Source organism: Anoplolepis gracilipes, chromosome 17 (genome assembly GCF_047496725.1).
Source record: "Anoplolepis gracilipes chromosome 17, ASM4749672v1, whole genome shotgun sequence".
NCBI lineage: Eukaryota > Metazoa > Arthropoda > Insecta > Hymenoptera > Formicidae > Anoplolepis > Anoplolepis gracilipes.
Window position 1 is genome coordinate 1,927,299 of NC_132986.1, and position 24,323 is coordinate 1,951,621.

The window sequence follows — 24,323 nt, forward strand, 5'->3', positions numbered from 1 at the left end:
AATTGCGCGTTGTAATTACTATCTTTCGGACAGAAGCGGCGCTAGTGTTGCGTTTCTCTACACACATGTATATATACATATTTGACTAGTGTTTATTCTATGTGTGTTTATTAATATTGCTTTTGTTTAGATTGTTAAAAATAAACCATGCTAAAATTAATTTATGTCATCCTTTTGACATTTCTTGGCAGCGGTTTGTGCGAAGAACAATTCTGTTCGGCGGACAATGCTGACTTTTGTAAAAAAAACGAGATTGATCACGAAAAATTATATACAAAAGGTATATATATTATTGTATGTTTATAATTCCAGTGTATCAACAAACTCGGATAAAAAATTAACTGCAATAATTTCGAAATATTTATAACGATATAGTAATATAAAATAATGATGAAATTCAATGTGTATATTGCTTTTTTATTGTTAGCAACAAATGAAGGATATCAGAAATACCTGACAGCGATTGAAGATGCAGAACGAAATTATAAAGAATGCAATAATACAAAGAACTTATGCTTTAGAGAAGTCATCATACGAGACTTGAGTTCTTTTAAAAAGAAGGGTATAAGTGAAAAAATGATAGTTGCTGCAAAAAGCAGGTGGTTATAGCATCTTGATTTATATTGAAGATTGATCTCTCCTGTCTTTTATTTATACTAAACTCTATTGTAATTGCAGAGGTACATTTTATCAAATAATTGGAGGGAAATTGTATAGGGAGAAAGATTGTATGTTTCCAGCCAGATGTTCTGGAATAGAACATTTTCTGTTAAAAGTAATTGATAATTTATCAGATATGGATTTAATAATAAATACTAGAGATTATCCTCAGTCTAGTGAATATTTTGGTAATGCGATGCCTATTTTTTCATTTAGTAAGGTGAGGAGTTTTTTGTAATCTATTCTGATACTCTTGCTACAAGCAAATATATTTGTGTAATTAAATTATATTTATCTAATGTAATGAACGTTGAGCAGTTTGCAAAATGTATATTTTTAGACATATATTTTAGACATATATTTATAGACATCGCAATATTATGATATTATGTATCCAGCATGGGCATTTTGGGAAGGTGGGCCAGCTATTTCATTGTATCCCCGTGGTCTTGGTAGATGGGATCAACATCGTAAACTCTTAAATAAGACAAGCTCAGAGATTTCATGGGAAAAGAAAGAAAATAAAGGATTCTTTCGTGGTTCTAGAACAAGTTCGGAACGTGATAACTTGGTTTTATTAAGTCGTAATAAACCTCACTTGGTGGATGCTCAATATACTAAAAATCAAGCATGGAAGTCTGATGAGGTATGATTATATATTGTTACACATTTATCAAATTATGCATATTAACACAATATTACATTATTGTAAAGTTTAACATTATTTTAGGATACTTTACATGCAACACCAGCATCAGAGGTGCCTTTGGAGTCACATTGTACATATAAATATTTGTTTAATTTTCGAGGTGTGGCAGCTTCGTTTAGACACAAACATCTGTTTTTATGTCGTTCGTTAATTTTTCATGTGGGCGACGAATGGACTGAATTTTACTATTATGCCATGAAACCGTGGATTCATTATATACCTGTTTCCAAAAACGCAGATCAAAAAGAATTAGAGTAAGATGTTAAAATACCCACTTATAGTCCTATCCTTACTTTTATTAAATTATAATATCTAATCTATTTTATTATGTTTTCAGAGATTTGATTGAATTTTCAAGAAATAATGATAACATAGCAAAAAAAATTGCATATCGTGGTAGAGATTTTATATGGAATAATTTGCGAATATCGGACGTTATATATTTTTGGAAACAGCTTCTTAAAAGTTACGGTAAGCTTCTAACTTACAAGCCAGTATTAAATAAAAATCTTATACAAATCGTAAAGAAACAATAAATACACTTGTGATAATTTTGTACAACGAATAGGTTTTTTCTTTTTTCCTGAATAATATAACGTCAGCGTATTATAAACAGAGTATAAATTTTGTAATGTTGAATATAAAATCTAATTAAAAATATGTATACAATAGTTAAAATAAACATACATATTTATTAATGCTATTTATATGACAATGAAAAATATAATACAATAGAGATTTTATTCAGGGCATGACACAATAGCGTGGCAAGTTTCAATATGAATCATTAATACCCTGAAGTCAATAATAATATAAAGAAAGACCTTGTACATGCATATAATTAAATTCATTTAAATATTTGATGTCAAAGAGCTGTACGTATTTATTAAGCAGTATACAAAATTTAGTTAATTTAAAACGAATTCAAATTTTTTTTATCTCATTTTTACAGAGATTCTTTCATTCAACAAATAAAAACAGATAAAAAGTACAAGGTTTTTCTTGCTTCTTTGCTTTGCTAATAATACACCTAAGATTAAGAGTAATTCTTAACAATTAAGTACTGGTCAAAATACTTACAGTATTACTACTAAGACACTTTTTCAAATGTAAGAAAATATGTAATACAAGTATATCAACATCTGTTTTAAACATTTGTTAACACTAGTTACAGTGAAGACAATTTCTGACATGTATAACTCCTTTTCTTAGACTATTTTTTTCTCTATTAGGGAAGAGAGATATAGTATAACATAAGTTTCACAAAACACAGTTTCAAGTGCACTTTCATTTTGTAAAATTGAGAATTTAACTCTTTATACATAAGAACTTTATATATGTATATAAATTCTCATACGCATAGCACCATTAATGTCAGAGAAATCCATCTAACACAACTTGCATTATTCATAATACCAACTGTATAATAAATATAATTGCATATAAACCATAAGATAAACAAGCTATTATTGAGAGAAATCATGATGGAAGCATTAGACAAAAAATAGATTTTTTCTTCAAACCCCTATATAATATCACCTGATATTACGCGACATATAAATGACCAACTGCTTGGTTTGAGATAATATTTCAAAAAAAGCTGCGTTTGGACAGATCTGACATTTACATTTACATCCTCTTTTTAATGTATAAATTACAAAAATATTTCTAAGGCACATAAGATAACAATTACCCTAGCATAATTATAACATAATATAGTAGTTGACATGAGTACTATAGATATTTATATACGTTTAATTATGGATAGAGCAAATGATTAGACATTTGATAAAGTAGATTAGACGTTGAAAAAATAAAATGTATATAGAATATAATTGAGATGTATATACTATATACGCAGTTTTATACAGAAAATATATATTTTAGCATACAAATAAATAGGAAAATCTATAATACTCATATAACACTTTTTAATCGACAAACATTTTCGATAGTAGTATTGTCAGTCAGGACTCCGATGATTACTTTTTAATTATTAAATGTCATGTCTCTCGCAAAGTATATCCTTTATACATCGCGTGATCTAATAGAACGATCGAGTCCCAAGAAAAAACATCTTTAACATTTGAAGTCTTTGCAAATGATGGATACACGAATAAATAGGCAGTGTAGAATGTCCTGTGTTACATTACTGCGTTTGTTAAAACATTACTCTCGAAGATAGAATATAATATATATTCGCGCGTATACATATTTTGCACTGGCAATTGTAATAGACGTGTGCAAATTAAAATACGCGCTACATACACAGCCGCGCGAATTGTTTGTTAATTAATGCGCTATAATTATTGCGCAGCCACGTAGTGGCGGTTTAACTGCTCGTAATTTTCTAACTATCTAGGGAGGGAACGCAAAGTTTTTTAATTGCCGTATTAATAACTATAATTTCGATCGCATCATTAACACGGCAGATACGTTTTTCGAAGCACTCGCGTATCTTTGCTAAAATTAGAGATCCTATAATAATGATTATAGAGTCTCCTCTTTTTTTTTTTTTTTACGTAGTTATTACGAACCTCGCGATAATTACTGTCACGATGCTGAGTAGAAGTTGCCACGTCTTCTCTGATGAATTGAATTTCAAGGAATTTGTGCCGGAGTCCTCGTGATGGTCATTCGGCGATGTGACAAGTTCGTCGGTTCCTCCTGTCGAGTTGAAATTGGATTCGTAGTTTCGCGCGTAGTCACGTGACTCGTGATCGAATGGCGCGCGACCGTGCGTATCAATGGTGCGCATGCGCGCGTTTGAGAGCGCGAAACGGCGAAATCAAACGGTGCGCGGTGCGCGGTGCGTACGTTGTGTCGGTCGTTAGCTCTCGTTGCCGCTGCCAGTTGTCATTGTTGTTTGGAACTATATATTTGATTTTTCTGCGCGTAAATAATCGAGATTGTGACACGTGTACCAGTCGTGGGACGTGCCGCTTCGACCGCTCACTTTTTCCCGAATTCGGTATGTACATTGTTGTCCTCTGGAAAAGGCGATTGCTCCCGGTTAATGCGGGTAGTTGATCGTCTTGGCTTGAGAGGTCAAATCTCCTCACAGATTTTATAAACTATCATGTTGTTATTATTTGCTCGCATTAAAGTTAATTTACGAAATATGCATTATCGTACTATATTATTTTATATTATCGATAGTTAATACAAAAATTTATATATCGAGCAATAATTGAATATATTAAAAGTAGATGAGAAAAGCTCTTTCGTGTGGTATAACTGTCATTTTAACTACTAAAATTTTTTACTGCACATTGTAAAAATGGTCAACTATGTAAATGTACAAATTATAAAGTGTGTATATTAAGTGCCGATTAAGATCATTAACCAAAGAATGTTATTTCATTAGAAAACTTTTGGTGTAAATACGCGAGTATCAATAATGAATTATTTTGTATTATATATACATACACATACATATATATGTATGTTTGTACATGGATGCATCCCAGATAGCAAACTCACATTATTTAGACGTCAAATATTATTTTAACATCAAATAAAATGATATACATTTATTATCTAGAACACATATACGTTCTTCCATACATACATACGTATATTAGTTGTGTGAATTATTATTTTCTTGCCTTATTGTACATTCATTATTCTATACTTATCATGTATTTAATAAAACAAAAATATGTTTAATTAAATCAAAATAAAAAAGTGAACATAGTATAAAAGTAAGAAAGTGAGAAAATTGTATATAAAAAATATATGTATCAAATTTTGAAAAGAAAAATATTTTATGGCTTTTCACAGAGATATTTAAATAATCGACCGTAAAATAGAAAAAAAATTGAAATAAGAAGCACATTGGCAAAGAAAAACATGTAGAGTCGATAGGGAAATTTAAATTATTAAAAGTATTGTGCATTTTCCTCCTATATACCCGATTAATAATGTATTACAGGTCGGAGAGAAAAAGGAAAGACTGTGCAACTCACAACGCATGCCGTGTTTCCAGAGCGTTAAATCTCGACAAACATATGTTGAACATTCGAGAAAATAGCAAAAAAAGGTATGTGGAAAAAAATAAAATTATATATAATGCGTGCGTTATAAAAAGAATTGTGCAGGTAAAATAAAAAAAAAATTAAATTAGTAAAATTTGTTTAACGAACGGATAAAAATTAGAATTGAAGGGTAGGGAAACTTTCTGTAAGTGTCAGTATATTGTTAGATTAGAAGGGACAAATCGAAAATCTTTATGTTTTTATGCAATATTAAGTTCCAAACAACGCAACTGCCAGTGGCAATGATTACTCATGCACCATATTTTATTTCATATTTGTGTGCAGATTTGTGCACGTGTATTTTTATATATGTATGGATTTTTCAATAAGTTGGTGCTTAGGCGGTGTAATTTCAATTAACTATTCGCTACATGTATTGATTAACTTGTGAATGAGATGATGCAAGACAAAAAGGAAAGGCTCATGCACAACACAAATGATATTTTTATAGTATGATATGATACTACTTCCCCTAATATAAAATAAAAATTACGTGTAGAAGAAACGGAAATAGAGTATGTAAAGAGAAGAAAAATAAGCATAGTACGCCACAACCCCACAATTGTAATGTGCTAATAAAAGCCGTCCGTGTAAATAAGATAAGAATGAAAAAAGAGAAAAAACGTGAAAAAAGTCTTACTTATACAGTATTTACTCTTGTCTTGTCAAACTGGATGTGGCGACGATGATACAGATCAAATTTTCACACAATCATCATTTACTTTTCGATGTCTGTGTATTTCCAAAAATAAAACTTTGTTCTCATCGTTCTGTCGCCTGGCTAATAAATACTCCGGGCTTTGGCGTAATTAAATAATGTCGAGAGATTATTAATGTGTGAAAATATTAGATTTATGAATATAAAAACTATACATACAAACAGTAAAACATGATTTTAATGGATTTAAAACGACAAATCCTTATACTCTGTGAAACTATAATGATATGATGATGTTATTTGATGATTGGTGATTAAATCGTAATGGTGATAAAAATGGTTATGATATTGATAGAGATTGGTGTTTTATATACAATAAATGTAGCGTTTGAATAATAAGCGATAAATAATCTCCTTATTAGACTAATTAATACTAATTAATACTAGTTATACTTTTTGGTTATTTATCTTTGGTACATTTTATTAATTATATACTTAAATAGCTGTCACCATATGTTAAAATCCCAAAATAATGCTGTGAATGTTTTTATATATAGATCGATCGTGTGTAAGCATTTTATTTTGTTTTCAATGTGTAATTTCGTAATTTTTCTGATGTATCGGAATATGCGTATGGGTAATATATTCTCTCTTGAATTACGATTCGTTTGATAATGTTCGCGAAATACTTTGCACACACATGCAGCAAGATAATCTGTTGCGTCACATCAGATTTAGCGATCTGTGACTTGATAAAACATACGAGATATGAAAGAATCGGCATGAAATTGTGAATCATGATGTTCATAATATATAACATCGGAGGAACACACATGTTGCAAAACATTTTTTAATTTCAATCTACCGGTTTGTTTCTAACATTATGTTATATATACATCTGAATGAACTATTGTATTCAATTCAGTCATTGAAAATTTAAATCTGATATTTTTTTTAGAAAAGTATTGCGTGCACATGTCTCTTTTCGCGATGTAGCCCTAGTATCGTAGTAGCCAGGTGCACGAGAAAATCTTTTTAATATTGCATTTCCTGCCTGCCTCTGTATTAGGAAAATTATTTTCAGTTTCGTTCACATGAATTATTTTCAACAAAGTAAAACAAGCGGAACGAACAACTAGATATCCACTGTTACGAAATTCTCCGGGGCATTAATTTAAGAGAACTGCAATTCATTCAGATTCGTAGAAGCTTATTCATCTCATTATTCTTGGAATATTCTTATTACGTATTGATTATATTTTAACGACAGTTAATTAATTATGATATGTAGCAATAACGCGCGCGATAAAAATGAAGGGTAAAATTTCTAATAAAATAAGTAATAAAATTTGTAACAAAATATGAGATAAAAGATATAAAGGCATTTCATATTAGATTAGGAGATTCTCAAGAAACGATATATTCATTTTCAATTGAATATTGTAGCGAATAATAGATATCTCCCAAATTTTCTCGAGGCTAGGCAGGATTTGAAAAATTTTATACCTGCGTCTAAGATGGTGTCGTCGACGCTCTCAAGATTACCGTAATCGTCAAATGTATCATTGTCGACCACGTCCACACTGTTGACAAATGCGAATGGCCAGTGATCATTACCTAACGTCCCTCTATTAGCGGACTTGCAGCCAAACCACCAATACGCTGTTGATCTTGGGAAAGCGGGATTAGCGTCGTCCACCTGATAAATAAAAAATAATTGTTTTTTTACCTGAATAATATGTTGTATAATTTTGAACATATTGTGTGAAAGGTATAGAAGAATTGAAGAAGAATAATGCTTTAACTTATTAATTAATTAATTAACGTTTTTAATACTGCTAGCAAATATACATATATTGAACTGTTGTATAAATAATAGAAATTTAACTTAAATAATTTTCACACACATATGTACTTACTTTGAACGTTCGATCGTTGAATCGATAGTAAGCGTTATCTTGGAAGAAGTACGTGTAACCTTTGTAGGTCACTGCTGCATTGATGTGATTCGGGATGCCTTGCCAGTTTTGTAGAAGTTTAGGATAATTACTTCTCACTGGTGGCTTCGACGACGGATCAAAGCGCCAAAATTTCGCACCTTTGTAGAAGTAAATCTTGCCGTTTCCGGTCCATACGGTAGCCGCATCAATATGATCAGGGATGCCGGTGAAGCCATCGCTAATTTCCTTTGGATAATCACCGTCCATAGTCGAATCAATATACCTCCAGTATTGTGTACCCTGAAATATGAAATGATAAACGGTTGTCGACAAATAATTTAGTGAATTTAGAATAAAATTTATAATATGACGGCACACACATACACATACACATACACACAAAAATGTGTGAGGTATAAGTTTATATATTTATCTTAGCTTCTCGATAAACACTTACCTTGAAAAAATAAGTCTTGCCATTTCTGTATGTAAATGCAGCGTCTATGTTTGACGGAAGCTCTTTCCACGTGCTATTAATACGTCTAGGATAGCCACTAGCTACACCGGTGTCTGTTAATTTCCAATAGTGTTTTCCTGGAAATTTTCATAGTATTCATTATTGTACTCTGTTTTTCATGTTTGAGATTCAAACGCTAATAATCGAAAAATTGTAGCTCGTGTACGTACCTTTGAACACAACCGTCTCGCCTTCCTTAGTATTGAACATTGCATCGACTTTCGGATCTTTGCACAATTCAGGATCTTCCTCGGAAGGCGGCGAAGGTCTGTGGGTTTGTACATTAGGTGTTCTTGGTGTTGAATGTCCGGAAGATTTAGTTTTCTCTCCGTATAGAGCCTAAAATTACCGAATGCTTTCGTGTATCTGAGAGCTAATCTTGAAAATCGCTCTTTCACCTCTCCATTTTTCATCAATTCATTTGAAGAAGAAACATCTTTGTAAATACCTGAATACCATCAATATCGTCTTGATCTAGAACAAAAGATGGATCGTAACCGCGGTAAAAGGGTGCCATCAGAGCGCTCTTGACGTCGCTGTGACTTAGACCGAGCGAGTGTCCAAATTCGTGAGCCGCGACCTGGAAGAGATTGGTACCGCGATAGCTTCTGATGCTCCATCGCTCGGAATCGTCAAAATGAGCATCGCCACCGTATACGGGAAAGTATGCGTGCGCCAAGGTACCACCAGGTCCATCGAAAGGATCACCATCCCCGTGCTCGCCTACCTCGAATCTGATTTCGATATGAACCTAAAGAAGAATTCCAAAGACTTAGCTTATTGTTATACGAATATATCATTATCATTATTCGTGTTTCAATTATGAATAAGCAGGAAATATATGTAAATTATATATTTCTATCGCGGAATGTTGTTGTCTTACGTTATCGTGTCCTGCTTTGCGGGTGAATGTTAAATCAGTTGCACTTGACCAAACGCCAAACGCTTTCGCGATTTCCTTATCCACCTCCTGTTTGTTTAGACCAGTCGGATACTTGCTGATCTTGTACGTTAGATTCTTTGTACGCCATCTGGACCCTAGACAAGAAGAGGTGTAAATTTTTATACGTGAAACGCGTACGAACGCAAGAGAGCACATTTGCTTTGTTTAATAGTATTGCAACGCTATTGTCAGGCGCGCATAAGCCAGGTGTTTCCCTCGGCTATTATAACGTATATACGTGCACATCCGTTACACTGTCGTCACACCAGCCATTTGTGATTCTATTGCGATTCCGCATCATAGGAATCGTTCGCGACATACGCGCGTGACGTTCCTATTCTTTCACGTATAAATTTGCGGAATTCGCAGCCACGCTATTATTGTATCATCGTGCATTTGTTGTTTATTATACGTAGGAATAAAAATCACGGCTCGCGTGTTATATGCTCATCACGGGTACAAAGCTATCATTTATGCAACAACTGCGCTTATATACATATGCGCTATATATATATATATATATATATATATATATATACATATATACATATATATATATATATGCGCGACAATTATGATACCGTGCATCTCGTTTGCCAGAGTTACGCAACGATTCGTTTGACGTTGTGCGAAATTTGAAAGAATAAAATTAAAAACATTGGGTTACTGCTAGGTGTTAAGTTTTACAACAGACATTCCGTAGGATGCACGCATGGCCGAACTTAGCAGCAAGTTCACTGAAACATGAAGAGCACGTGTCCGTAGCTTAGGTTCAAAGTCACGGTTAGCTCGAAGCTGTACAATCACTTGCTTTGTTATTCTACCGATATATATGAGTGCGTCGCGCATAAGAATATCTTTGGGGGGGGGGGGGGGGCCTCCTTTATTTTCGATGCGGCGACCAAAGCAATTGGATCGTTTGCCCAAATCTAGTGTTCTTTTTGTGTCAAAGATTTATTTATTTTTTTTTGTTCATATAAATATGAGTTATACAAGTAGTAAATATTTGTAAAAATGTGCTGGTCGCATATTTTTTTATTCATATACAAGAGATGTAAGATCATATTGCCGCGTCTTTTGCCATTATAGACAGCGAGGTGCATATGTGGAATGCAATTGTCAACTCGGGCAAATTCATATGTGACTTTGGAATGCATCTAGAACATCCGACAAACTATTATCGCGATACAGATCCGCGTGACCCGTTTAGGGTGACTGACTCTATATCAGCGACTCGTAATAGTAGCGAGACAAAGCAGGAAGTCGGGATGCACGATTCAGTCGAACAGTATATTTGTAAAATGGATACAAAATCGTGCAATATAATGTGTGAAATATAATCTTTATATTTAATAAGATACATGTAATATGCTGCTTTTCTTTTCGTAATTTCGTAACAGTCGAGTTATTAATATAATCAACTTTGAATTATGGACACTTTTTACCTTACGAGTTTTTTTTTAAAAGCAAATGTCCATCGATTAGATAATCGATTGATCAAATGTGAAGTTATATCACATCCTGCGGTTACGTCTGCGCAATCTGGATTGCATTAAACTTTCTTAAATTTGTCAATTAACGTGACAAATTATTCGATTCCGTAACAATACGTGACATAATCCTTGTTGACTCTTAAAGTACTTGGTATTATCAATTATTCTAGTCACCTTGAAGAGCGTATCTCTTTGACCTTCCGTCAGCAGCTGGTCCAACCTTGTCTTTAACGCCGCATCTTGGTGTAGCCATTAGTTTAGCAGTCTCTTCATTCATTTCACCTGGAACGAAAAGCGTAAAAGTGTAAAAGAAATTGAATATAAATATTTTTATTTCTTTTTAATTCTACAATTGTTTGTTAGTAGAATTGTTTACTTAGTAAAGACTCGTGTCTTATATTCCATTGTTGCCTATTATCTTCGAGTAATTGCGTGATAAAAGTGATTAAAAATGGCCGGATTCCCGCGTATATTGATTCTTTTGAAATACGGCTTGTTGGCGTGTGTACATATATTTTCGTGTACTGGTTTAGATCTTTCATGCGTAGGTAGGTATGTGGGTGTGTGCATATATATGTGTGTGTGTGTGTGTATGCATGTATTGTCGCGTACCCCGTGCACGTACTAAATTCTCAGGCATGTATGCATAATATGCATAGTAATACGATAGTTAATGCTACCTCTCGTGAATATGCTACCACTAGTTTCGCAGAGCGATCACGCGACTCGATATTTACAGATTCATCATTGCCGCAAAGATTCGGAGTCGCGTGATACGCGACAGAGATTACACTTTTTTTTTCTTCCGGGCTACAATTTTTTGCAAGAAATGTATCATATCTCACAAAATAACTTTTACCTTGAAAACTTTTTCTTTTGTCGTTTTTCTTACATTTCGTAATTTTTATAAATTTACTCTCTTTCTCGTCCCCCTCATATCATGGAAAAAAATCTTGCTGCAACGAACACGTAAATAAATAATGATTACGGTCTCTAAAAGTAATATCGAAATGAAAGGTAAAATTATTGTTGCAAAGATGCTTTTATTCCTTTTTTAATTACGAATTATATATCTTTTCGTAACTGTGGATGCATCAACAATGCGTACGATTATGGCCGATGGCCTACAATTCTACAGTTAGATCACTCTTCCGTTCACCTTCGGTTTTTATTGGACTCCGTTGCTTGTTCTAGCTTACCATGGACTCTCGTATACTATCATTAATGACCGGTGAAACTTGTGCGAAACTCTCGTCGAATCATCTTTTTCAGCTTTTATTTTGTTGTACCTTTTTCCGTACGTTTTCTTAAGCTACTAGCAGTCCACGTCCGATAAAGCGTAATAAAATGTGTTTCTCAATGAAGTTGAAATTATTGACAAATTTGATTAGGATAATAATCAATCGCAATTGTACAAAATGTAATTTTTTTATTTTTGTTTTTGTTTTAATATTTCTTACGTACTTGTTCTAAGCGATCTTTCATAATAAGTATTTCCACAATGATTTCTCGCGACAGAAAAAGAGAGGCAGAGGGAGAGAGAGAGAGAGAGAGAGAGAGAGAGAGAGAGAAAGAGAGACAGACGGGGCTGTTACATGTAATGAGTCACTGCTGAAACGTCGGATTAAGTTCGGTCACATTTCATTGAATTCTGAATCATCGTTGTTACACGGACAGAGAACCACCTACTGTTATCATTTTCTCAAGCAACTTGACATATTGCGCGCATGATGATTGTATCTCTAGAATTTCATGCGTTTTGCTATTTTTGTTTCTTTTCTTTTTGAATCATATAAATATACCGGCGACATTGAGTAATGTTAACACATCCTTTGTAATTTACTGCCTGAGTCATCAATGAGGATGATATTCATCAACAGAGACCCGGTAATAAATTTTAAATTACGTCTCTCCTTCCCCGCCTCCCTCTTTACGTATATGTATAATGTTTAAAATTAAATTTAAGCAAATAATATATAACATACCCGTTATGTTAATACCGGCAAAAGCTTGAAATTCTTCTATCGCTAGCTTTACCTTTTCTTCACTTAAGAAGGCACCATTCTCCGGATTTATCGGTGGCAAGTATCCGTACTTTGCCAGATAATTCTGTAACAAGAAACGTACTCTTTAAAACACATACATCTGGATAAGACGTTAATGTCATATGTTATGCTCAAACACAAGGATTGTTTTCTCAGTACATATTTCGGCGGTCAAGTGTTATCTTTTATTTGTGTCTATTCAAGGCAATATTATCGCGAAATAACAGACAGAAAAAAAAATCTTGTTACTTTGCAAAGAGAAAATCGGCTTTTAAACTCTGTGTCGACGATGTAACCTTGACGTTTTACGAGCTTCGAAAGTGAAGCAACTAAAGATATCCGTGTGTAAATTTACCCAAGTCCTTGGTCATTTATCAATCTTAATTTAATCAATTGTATAATTATAATCATGCGATAGCAATTTTTAATTTTCGTCAATATATACATCGCTTCTCATTTTACATACGTGCAAATCTCATTGATTTTTATTCTACCAGCTAAAATATACAGGGTGTCCGGTAATTACCGCCCCACCTCTCTAGGGCAGAACATAAAAGTCCTCTACCACTTTGCGATTTCCGTAATAATTATTAAAATATTAATTAAAAACGCTCAGCATATGCTGAGTGCTATATACGGCGCGCGCTCATCCGCTGAGCGTTTTTAATTAATATTTTAATAATTAATGCGCAAATCGCAAAATGGTAGAGGACTTTTATGTTCAGTTTGATCTGCTCTATCAGCCCTAGAGAGGTGGGGCGATTTTATTACCTGTATATATATATATATACACATATATTGAGATCTAATGTTACACAAGACGTGCTCTTTCCTCGCACAAAAGAGCGTGTGTCGTAAGAATGATATACGCGCGAACTGAAGAAGATTGTTATTAGAGCCAATTCGTATGACATTATATTCCAAGTACAGAGATTAGCTCTTTAAGACTGACTCATCCCTTACATCGGACACGAAGAACACCGTCTGCTTAACTAGCGCGTTCTACATTTGTACAAAATGGCAAGTCTTGACAATCAGCCGTTTTATATCACTGCGTGGAAAGTTAGCCAATCGATCTACTATCGCGTGTATTCTTGCGTACCTAACTCTGTATTGATTTTGTTTTCGCATAGGGTAGTCACATATGTATACATAAAATAGAATTGCAAGCGTGTGATATATTCAAGATGATATAAAAAATACGCTTTAATATATAATATATTGGAATAGTTCAATTTTTATTCAAACAAGGGATGTTATTAAAATTCTTCAAACCTATTTATATATATATATATATATATATATATATATATATATATATATATATATAAATAGTACCGACAAAATTACCCGGCGCAAATCACTGTATAAAAGAGTCCGGTGTAAGTAAGTCACGCGAGAATTATTAAAGTATATCGTGTCTAGATGGTAAATTGGGCAAACAGGAGGAGACTGACTTAACCAATTTACTATTATTTAATCACATTTACATACGGTCCTGATTAATATTTCGTTGGTTGAATCGTGAATGAATGAATGCTATTTATAGTATATATTTGCTGATAAAGAAAGATGGGAGATTTTGATTCTTTTTCGTTGTGCTATATTCGTGTCACATGTATCCTTTTATGTGATAATTAAGCTTGCTTCATTAAATGAGGTAAACTTTTTAAGATTTAATTTTGGTAATTTAATATATGAAATTATCATGTATGCGTGGGTAATTATACAGTTGTACTAACAATAAGATGAAACGATTAGATTATTCACTTGAAATAGATCAATAAAAGAAAATGAGCGTAACTGCAAAGTTATGACGTGAGTCATGTATTGTGTGGGAGAGGATGTAAAAAGAATATTCATTTAGATATTTGCGGTAGTAATTCGCGCGACACACATCTTTGAATAGCAAAGTTTCTGAATGTAACTTTGGTTACTGATTTTAGGCTAGAGATTATATTCTTACAAACATTCATTTTTTTTCTCAATTAATTCTGCAATTATCGTTTTTACATTAAAAAAAAAATAGATGAAAGAGAGAGAAAAAAGAGTTAACTTTAGTGTTTTTTTCTTTTCTCTTTAAAAGAATTTTGTTATACTAAATATTGCTATATTTAACAGAGAGTAATTTTTGTTAATAACGAATTATATCTCTCATTGCTAAAGATATTTTTATATGGATAAGAGACAATTTTTTATTGCGATCAATATTAATTTTTAACATTTGACAATCACGCGTGATTCCGGCCGGATTAATGGAGTGACTCAACGATCCCAAATTTTATAATCCACTCCAGACAAGCTTCCGCGAAGGTTGAGATTTTTATGAATGAACGTAAGTAGAGTGCGCGCACACACACTTTATGCATGTGTCATGCGTGAATGGACTGCTTCCTTTCTCGCTATTGCTCCCTCTCTCTCTCTCTCTCTCTCTCTCTCTCTTTCTCTCTATGCTTATTGAACATGTGTGTGTGTGTACATATTGTTGCGTACATGTAAAGTAAACGATACACTACGACGCGATTGAATCAGCCAAGTGGTTTTCCGCGAATCCGATCGTGACTTGGCTCAGCGCCGCGTGTATTAATTGACACTTATTGAGGTGTCACTGAAATTCAAGGTCTTGCTGGTGGACATTAATCGTTGATCGGCAGGCATCAAAAGCAATTGTCTTATAGTTAATCACGAGTTGAGGAAATACATCGGATGATTAGTGCGTATTTCCAGTAAGCATCATAAAATGCATCATTGCGTGATATATTTCCAAATATTTAAATTGCTCATTAAATTTTGAATATACATAATGGCGATTCGCTATATAAAAATAACAGAAATATAATCCATAATTATTTAGACCTCGAATGCGGATGGCACGCATGCACTACGGACGCTCTTCGCGTAATTGCGAATATATATGTACAATCGCGTGAAAAAGTACAGAATATATATTTATAAAATCCTTCACGTTGCAAATTATTTTTTATTGTGTTAGAAATACTTTGTCAAGCGCACAACTATAACTTCTTCTGATATGTGTCATTAAAAAAAAGCGAATCGTTTAAATGCGCAATCATATATTATTTTTCTATCACATTTTAAAGCTTTTTTTCTTTTATTTTTACAATTCAAAATTATATGAGTTTTTTTTTGCGATAAAAATATTCCCAGAAATTAATTATATAAGCAGACATTGTGTATATGTGATTGAATCATTCTTTTAAGTTATATCGTACCAATTTTCTGACACGATTAAGTGCTCATCGTTTAATTACGTCACTGAATTACTGGATGAATTTTTTCTAAAATATTGTTGCATTACGAATTAATATCCGGCATGACAAGCAAATTTCATACGAATTTCTGTTAGAAATGCTACACAAGCTTGTAATCTGTGTATGTCGTTCTCGGTGTAATTGTACAGCAGGACTCGCGTTAAGCACGAAACGTTTTATGTCCGGATTACCTTGAATCCGTTGTTCAAGATATGACGTAGATATCCACGTAGATAATATTCTTTTAAAAGTACAGTCTACACATCAAATGGCGTTTACGTTATTAGCTGTATTATATACAGAAAATCGTCGACAGGTTGATTATTGAAAACAATCGTGTATGCATGTAATTGAATAGGTACATAAAAACAAAAAAATTTCTCGTATCTCTCTCCATCTTATTTATAATTTGTACTAATATTTTCAAAGGAAAAAATATCATACAATGTTATAAGTTTACAAGCGAAATATAATGTTTGTTGTTTCCATGACCTGAATTTTTAATCATTGCAATTTTGCGTTACTTGCAGACGAGTATTATAATTATTGTCTTTTATCGCTCAATTTATTTAATTTCCAAAAGTGTTTAATCTTTAAATGGTATTTTTCTACAGCATTAGAACCAATTTACTTATAGAGAAGAAGGTTATTTTACGAGGTTGTCTTATTGATTCCTTATAGCATAAACCGTTTGTGCTTGAAATGTTAAATCAAAGTAATCGTGTTTAGTAATCCCATCATTCCTTTATCACAATATTCAACATTAAATATATATAAATTTATTACCAAAATAGTATTTGGGTCGAATTACACGATTAGTAGATAACAGGAGGCTATTTTATTGCAAAGGCCAAGTGTCCTATGCTAATGAAAACTCGAGTAACTTTATCTCAACGGAACATGGCGTGTTTTCCGGCCAGAATCATGTCCTCGATATTAGCTGTGTCAACAAATTTAATTCGAATAGGATATCGGCCATTTCTTTATAATCGTCTGTAATATCAGTTATAACATATACATCCCAGCTACTAATTCTATCTTACGAATTTATTAAAAGCTATGTTTAGAACTACGTATACTTTGGCGTTTATCTACACGTGACAATCTTTTATCTCATCGCGTTATCAATGATAACGCTTAGTTTGTCGTTCGTACCAGTTCTTTTCTCATCAACTACTAAGCTTATACAAAAATTACACACGATTCAAACGAATTTTAACGAATTCATGCGACTCAATAATTTCTTAATCTAGTTTATCATTAAGTCTATTTTATTGTAATTATATTTGTTTATCTTATTTATATCTATAAATCGTATACCCGGTAAAAAATTTGTTATGTATAATCATATATGACATAAGACCATATAAAATTATATAGAAATATATAAAATTTTATATAAGTTATGTATAATTATATATAATAATATATCACTTATTGTATAATTATATATAATTTTATATTAATGTTGGCTAAATTTCAGTCAACGATAATACAAAATTATGCATACTGTACGTAACTATACATAACTTATACAGAATTTTATATATTTCTATATACTTTTATATTGTTATATATAATTATATATGAGAAATTTTTTACCGGGTATACGATTTATAGATATGAATAAGATAAACAAATATAATTACAATAAGATAGACTTAATGATAAACTAGATTAAGAAATTATTGAGTCGTATGAATTCGTGTGCACCAAATTTTAAAAATAAATTCTATTTTTTTTTATATAAATAATATATCTATAATATAATATAAATGGAAAAAATTTAAGTTAATAATATAAATAACCATCTGTAATGTGAAAGAGTTTTTAGGAAATAAAAATATAATCAACTTATGAGGTTAACTCAGTATATAGTTTTTCTTGAAATGCGAGGAAAAATGAAATGTTTTTTATCGCAGTTGTTAAGTGATTATTGCATTTTAACGCCTACAGGACTTTGCGTGGAAATTTGAAAAAACAATTCATTTGACTCCCGTTATCTACAATAATTTTCTGTAGTCAAGTTTCCTATCCATTTTCTTTGCTTTTACGAAACACTTTTGTAAGTGTTTCGTTTGAGAACAAAAAGTCCATAATATATAATAAAAAATGAAATCCATTTATCAAATATAAATATATAATTACATATATCTATATTTAAATATAAATGGATTTCTTTTTTTTCCGGATCGATATAATAAAAACTCTTTTTATAACTTTTTGTCTTGTAATTACAAAATAAAAACTGTGTTTGTGTGTAGATTGATTTTTTATAACGTTGAAAAACATGTGTATGAATGATGATTCACGATATTTTGAGATTATGATGGCGTTGATTAATAGCCAATAGGAACTTACTGTCACTTGTACAATCTTTAAATTATATTTTGTGATAATTTTCACGTAAAAAGATATATTAATTTTGAAACAATATGTCTGGGAAAGGAATTATTTTCTTTTGATATGCCAAGTGCCGTTGAATTGTAAATTTTACAAGCTGCTGGTCGTAAAATAAAAGGAAGGAGTGCATAAGCGTCAAGAGAGCAGTACGCCGGCCTTGGAGAGGTCTTTGTCGACGCAAACGTCATTAATATTCCGCGCCTTCGCGTCTTCTTCTAGACGTTCTTTGAATATAAAGGATAATTCCGACCATATTGCTGTTTTGTAGAATATACTTTCTCATGCGCGTAATTTCTCTTCTTTCACGATAAACTTTATGTTTTATAACGGCGGCGTAAATATCAAATTTTGAACAATAAATGTGAATAATAGTTTAAATAAAAAGATATATACCAAAAATAACTTATATTAGTCACAAAATAAAAAAAAGGAAGAAAGAAGCTTTATTTTTAGAATAAACGTTTCAAAAGCTAATAGTAAATTAATTTTACTGAATAATAATACAAATGATGACAGAAATATTGAGTTAAATGCAGATAGTGTTGATCGAAGTTTCTCTAAATCACTTATCATAATTATATGTATTGTAATTTGCAATGTTAAACATGCTGCATCGATAATAAAAAGACTGATTGGTTCGATTTGTGCGATCTCAGGATAAAATCTTTATCGTTTAATATAACCGTTCCATTATTCTTTTACAGATAGATGGTATTGATGGATCGAATAACGTCTATAAAATTGATTGTTTGTGGAATATTCGAGTCAGATAAAAACTATTTTCATCATAATCAAATGACAAGATTGACAAATGGTAAAAGCTAGTGATTCATTAAAAAGGAAAATTTTTAAGTCGCTGATTCAACAAGCGCGTGCGGAAGTAAGATAGTTCGGTTCATAAGTAAGGCGCTTGAAGACTATGCATCACATGAGTCATTGTGTAAATGCAAACGAATACGATAGCGAATTTTTCATATTTTTCGTCGATAAGACATAACGTCAACGAGCTTCGAGCTTCAACGTCACGTCAATGCCAATCGATGCTAATGCGCGTATATTATAAAAGTTGATGCGTTTGTTAATTTCAGAATCACGTTTCGTTGGAAGAAAAATCTTTTCGTGAAAATTGATTTGAAGCAACGCGATATCGCGAGATGTCCTCATGCAACGTCAACAGAATATTAAGAGACGGATGCTTAAATGAATTAAGTATATACTAACAGTTAGGTACGGTACAGTTTGTAGTCGGAACAATCTTTTAGAATAACTACTGACTAGTATATATTATATAACGCACGTTACGACGTGCACGTGCGGATCCCACGTGTTGGAAAATGCATAAATCGCAGGGACGCGTTCGCGGAAATAGGAATAGCGGTTTCATTAAGAAATCAGACAGTCACTTGGGCACGTGATAACCATACAGTGCGCGCATACGATAATTTGACCTACGAGCGATATAACGCACGATCTTGTGTATATAATTTGCATAAAAGTAACAAACGAATGAAAACATTAATTTTATCAAACTCGGTAATTTTTTTTCCAATTATACGATTAATTTAAGAATATTCCCTTATCTTTTTTATAACGCATATATCTCATTAAACTTGGCAAGTACGTTTCGCACGATTGCCTCGATATCATAAATATTATTTCTTGATTAATACCTTTTATCCTTTCATTGTGGTCTATAATTGGAATTTGTTGTATAATATATAATTGTATAATATTTCACGTGAAAATAATGATTTAATTGTAAGCAGAGGGACGGGTAAAATATCATTATTATCTATAACAATAGCAAATATCATTGATGACGTAGTGGCGTGTCTTATCAACAGGTATTTGTCTCCACGAGCTTGCATATAACTTTTTTTTATCCACGCGCACCCCGATACGTAACAAATCATTCGTGCTCAAGAACAAATAAGTGTACTTGTGGACCTGAGCAAGAGTCGTGTCTTACAATTAGCTTTGTTCTATGCGTTGACAGTTGTCGAAGCGCCGAAGAGTCACGTGTATCTGTCTTTGAAGAAGACGTAATTTTCTCTATAAGCTTCAATCTGGACGATCAAAAATGTTAACACTTAATATTTGTTTTTTTTTTTTTTTTTTTTTTTTTTGGTATATATTTGTTATTTCATATATGTAGGCTACCTTTGATTAATGACAATCAATTTTCGATATTTACATATAGGTTTATTGAATGGCGGAAGGGAAAGATTTCTAGGTAGTTTGAGAGCGACACTAAAACCGCAAATGCAAATCGATTCCTCTGCTAGATTCTCTCCTTTACGATTGACACGCGATTGGAAGGAAAAATGTCAAGAAGAACTAGCTGCTGGGTTAAATATGAAAAAAAGATGGAACGATTGCTGGATCGAGTGACGATGAGAATATCTATGATTGGATCATTAATATTCCGATGACGACCGGTCCGTGTCCGGACTGTGGATCCGCGATGACTTGAAGGCCAACATACGAGATCTTTGCGGTACGGTATATTTCCGTGTTGGCCACATACATTATGTACAATTTCCTAGTATAATATACGAGAGAATGAGAGGAAGATACCGCTCACGGTTCGATGACTTGGCATTTTGCCGAGGTAAGATCACTGGAGCATCAGATTGTTAGGACCAATGACATGATAAATTTCCTCTGTTTCGTTATCTATTATCTTACCCCTTATTCTTGAAGTATATATATAGTGCAAAATATTTCAAAGCAACAAAACACCTTTGTTCCGAGTGTGTCTAATCTTATTTACTACATAATGTTTTTTACATACATGTGTATGTATGTGTGTATATAGCGAGATATGTTTTTCTCTTTACTAAAATATGCATACCTGGCCAAGGCAATAATTATAATGTTTGACGTTGCAAACGACTCTTTTTAAAATTACTATATAAAAAGCACAACTACGTACGTTGACTTATTGTAGCGCGATAATGTGAATAATTAAACATTATTCTTTTATATATAAAAATCGACAAATTGCTTTCTCTTTCTCTTAATTATATATACAGATCTTGATTGATCTAGAGGTAAAATATTCGTTAAATCAAATTTCAAATAATACGATTAGATTTTTACAATCGATCATCCGTTAATAGAACAAGTAGAGATAAAACAAGTCGATAGAACACAAGTCATTCCCCCGTGTATTCAACAACACCCAGATAACACCAGATCTAATTTTCAACCGTATGTGTATCTTAAATCGATAAATACTTTGTTATCTAGTCAAATATATGGTTAACAAAGAGATCATAAAAAAACTATACGTTTCATCTCGTGTAATAATATAGAAACGAGAAACAAAAAAAAGTATCTCCCTCTCTTTCTTGTATAATAAAATAAGATAAATTTTCAAATACAATTTTTTATTAGTAACAAACAACACTCAATTAAAGAGACATTGCATACCCAAGAGATAACCTGATATATCTAATATATATAATCAGATATCAGCGATAAACGTCTCTCTCGGAGATAAACGCCTTCTCGGAATATTATTCGCGTTACAGTCAAAGGAATAACGCGTATATATTCGCGATCCAACGCGAAAATATAATGCGTGATCTTGCATTACTCATCTGTGACGCATCCCGTGAGGATTGCATAGCTCCAGACCGTTTCTTTCTTTCTTCCGAATATCGGAGTGCAACAAAAACTCCCCCACAAATCTCTCGCAACGCATAGCCTGCATAACTTGTTGCGTGGTCTATAAACTAGATTGAATCAAAAAATAGGGTTCTCTGTTTTATTATGACTTTTATTTATCACTTATGTAAAATTGGATTTATTGTATTAAAATATAAAGATAATCGCTACCTTTTAATATAATCTTCGACTAGATTGATGCACTTGTCTCAAGCTTAGCACAAGTATTCTGTACTGTTGTATCATCTGGAAATCGTCTTCTTCCAAGATGTTTCTTCAGCGACTCAAATAAGTGAAAATCATAGAAGGAACCAGATGGGGGCTGGAGGAAGGATGCTCCATAATTTTTCATTCAAAGATAACAAAAATATCGAAGTACAGAGTAAGGTCTGCCACGAGGAGAATTCACAAGAAAGAAGCTTCTCTAGAGAACTTTTTCTTCGAATGGCCTTCTTGATGATACAGCAGTACAGAATGCTGTTCAAGAATGATTTAATCATCAAGAGTCGGATTTTTACCGAGAAGAAATCTTCAAACTCGTGCCAAGGTGGAACAGTGCGTCAATCTTTTCGAAGACTGTGGTAAAAAATAGTCATTGGCTTATATCTTAACGCAATTTTATTTTTAGCAACAAGTTCAATGCGTCTATAAGCAAATAAAAATTGTAAAAAGAGCAACTTTACTTTCTGATCCACCCCAGTAATTTATACTGTAAAATTTGTGCAATATCGAGGCAGAGAGCGAGGAATCAATTTAATTCCCAATCAGATTTATCTACATAAATCACCTTGCAGATTACAAAATAAAATTTCTATTTCTGTACTTACCGCAACAGTGGTATCGCTGATGACATCGATCGACGTCGCTCCCATACTCGCGTACAAAACAAGAAACGCTATCGCCGCCAGGTAGCCGTCGATGCTTGGCAGTTGCAAAATAATTTTGCTCCACTTCGTCATATTTTCGACGACGTTACTTTCGACCTATTGTCAAACTACGTTCCCGCTATGATAAGATATATCACCGCGACTTTTTTCTCGTGCTCACAGTGCTGATGCCTCGTCGCTTGCTTCTTTACATCCCTTTCGCCCGGGAAACACTCAATACACACGTGCTTCTCGGAAACACTCTTACTGTAGTATCTCGAGAATTGCAGGGCGCGATGTGTCAAATTGGACTCATTCTATAAGTCAAGCAATTTCATCTATCCTCTTGCTGATGATAAGCTATTATGTATGCGGACTTTAGCGAGCTGTTGATGTGCAATTATATTCGCGAGGTAGAAACACCTGTTTTCAATGCAATTCTGACAGTCTACCGGCAACTATACCTGACTGCAAAATGGTTTGAAACGTGGTTGCCACAACACTATTGATCTCGTAGTGTTTTCCTCGCTGGTGGTTCGCTACCAGTGTTCTTTCGCTCTGTTGTTCCGATTCTTCGACTTGTACCCGTGTGTATATATATGTCGCATAAACCTCGCTCGATTTTCACCGACAGAGACCTTTCTTCTTATGTGATCTGCTGATGAGTTCGATGAAACGATCGTGGAGCGACGAAAAAAAGGAAAAAAAGAGAAAAAGAGAGAAAAGGGGAAGTTGACAGTAATAAGTAAGGATAGATCACTGTGTCCGCGATAGATGTCCGCGTCAAGGGAGAGGACAACCGACGAGAAACGCGCGGATATGCGGAGCTGGTAACGAAGCCCACCGCCACTCTGAATCATAATCAGTATTGCAAGTGACTTTTATTGAGATCTCCCACCATAGTCGCGACGACCACGGTTGCCAATCGCGCACCACGGCGTTTCTACACGTGCATACACATGTGCAGCAAAGCTGCGTCCATGCGTAATAATTAGTCAAATCAGAACTATAAGGAATTGTGATAGAACACAATTTCTCCGACAGACTCGTCTCAGGGTCATTTAACAGGATGTTCTTGTTTAAAAATTTTTTTTAATTAATTTTTATT

At 33.1% G+C, this 24,323-nt stretch overlaps 2 protein-coding genes across 11 annotated transcripts in view; one reads left to right on the forward strand and one right to left on the reverse strand.

Moving 5' to 3' along the window:
• LOC140675223 (O-glucosyltransferase rumi homolog) overlaps window positions 1-24,323 on the forward strand; it is a 64,670-nt gene that overhangs the window by 5,350 nt on the left and 34,997 nt on the right. For 2 of the 7 annotated variants that reach the window (XM_072909448.1, XM_072909450.1), the window contains exons 3-9: window positions 131-280; window positions 428-599; window positions 679-880; window positions 1,028-1,306; window positions 1,391-1,623; window positions 1,707-1,840; window positions 5,304-5,411. In XM_072909448.1, the coding sequence (XP_072765549.1) occupies window positions 148-280; window positions 428-599; window positions 679-880; window positions 1,028-1,306; window positions 1,391-1,623; window positions 1,707-1,840; window positions 5,304-5,365 (1,215 nt within the window). In that variant the 5' untranslated portion in view covers window positions 131-147 and the 3' untranslated portion in view covers window positions 5,366-5,411. Of the gene's footprint in view, window positions 1-79; window positions 281-427; window positions 600-678; window positions 881-1,027; window positions 1,307-1,390; window positions 1,624-1,706; window positions 1,935-5,303; window positions 7,578-20,877; window positions 21,586-24,323 lie in introns of those variants that run through there. The other 5 variants (XM_072909449.1, XM_072909447.1, XM_072909445.1 and 2 more) reach the window with 5 other exon arrangements.
• On the reverse strand, window positions 2,469-24,257 carry LOC140675222 (matrix metalloproteinase-14-like). 4 transcript variants are annotated; one of them, XM_072909443.1, is made up of 10 exons: window positions 23,177-24,257; window positions 12,943-13,066; window positions 11,132-11,239; window positions 9,405-9,559; window positions 8,970-9,272; window positions 8,692-8,860; window positions 8,462-8,598; window positions 7,984-8,304; window positions 7,682-7,763; window positions 2,469-4,036 (listed from the first exon to the last, which is right to left on the reverse strand). In XM_072909443.1, exons 1-10 carry the CDS (start codon window positions 23,306-23,308, stop codon window positions 3,888-3,890), a joined length of 1,680 nt encoding a protein of 559 aa, XP_072765544.1. In that variant the 5' UTR covers window positions 23,309-24,257; the 3' UTR covers window positions 2,469-3,887. The 4 variants fall into 4 exon arrangements, with proteins under 4 accessions (XP_072765544.1, XP_072765542.1, XP_072765543.1 ...); XM_072909441.1 differs by having other exon boundaries at window positions 7,571-7,763; XM_072909442.1 differs by having other exon boundaries at window positions 3,898-4,359; window positions 7,571-7,763; window positions 23,177-24,255.

Excerpts from the sequence above, each read along its gene's own strand:
- LOC140675222 (XM_072909441.1), bottom strand. The coding sequence starts at position 23,308 with ATGACGAAGTGGAGCAAAATTATTTTGCAACTGCCAAGCATCGACGGC. Across the intron at positions 8,599-8,691 it reads CGAGACGGTTGTGTTCAAAG|GAAAACACTATTGGAAATTA; the intron begins GTACGTACACGA and ends GAAAATTTCCAG. Across the intron at positions 4,037-7,570 it reads CGACACCATCTTAGACGCAG|GAGGAACCGACGAACTTGTC; the intron begins GTATAAAATTTT and ends TCAACTCGACAG.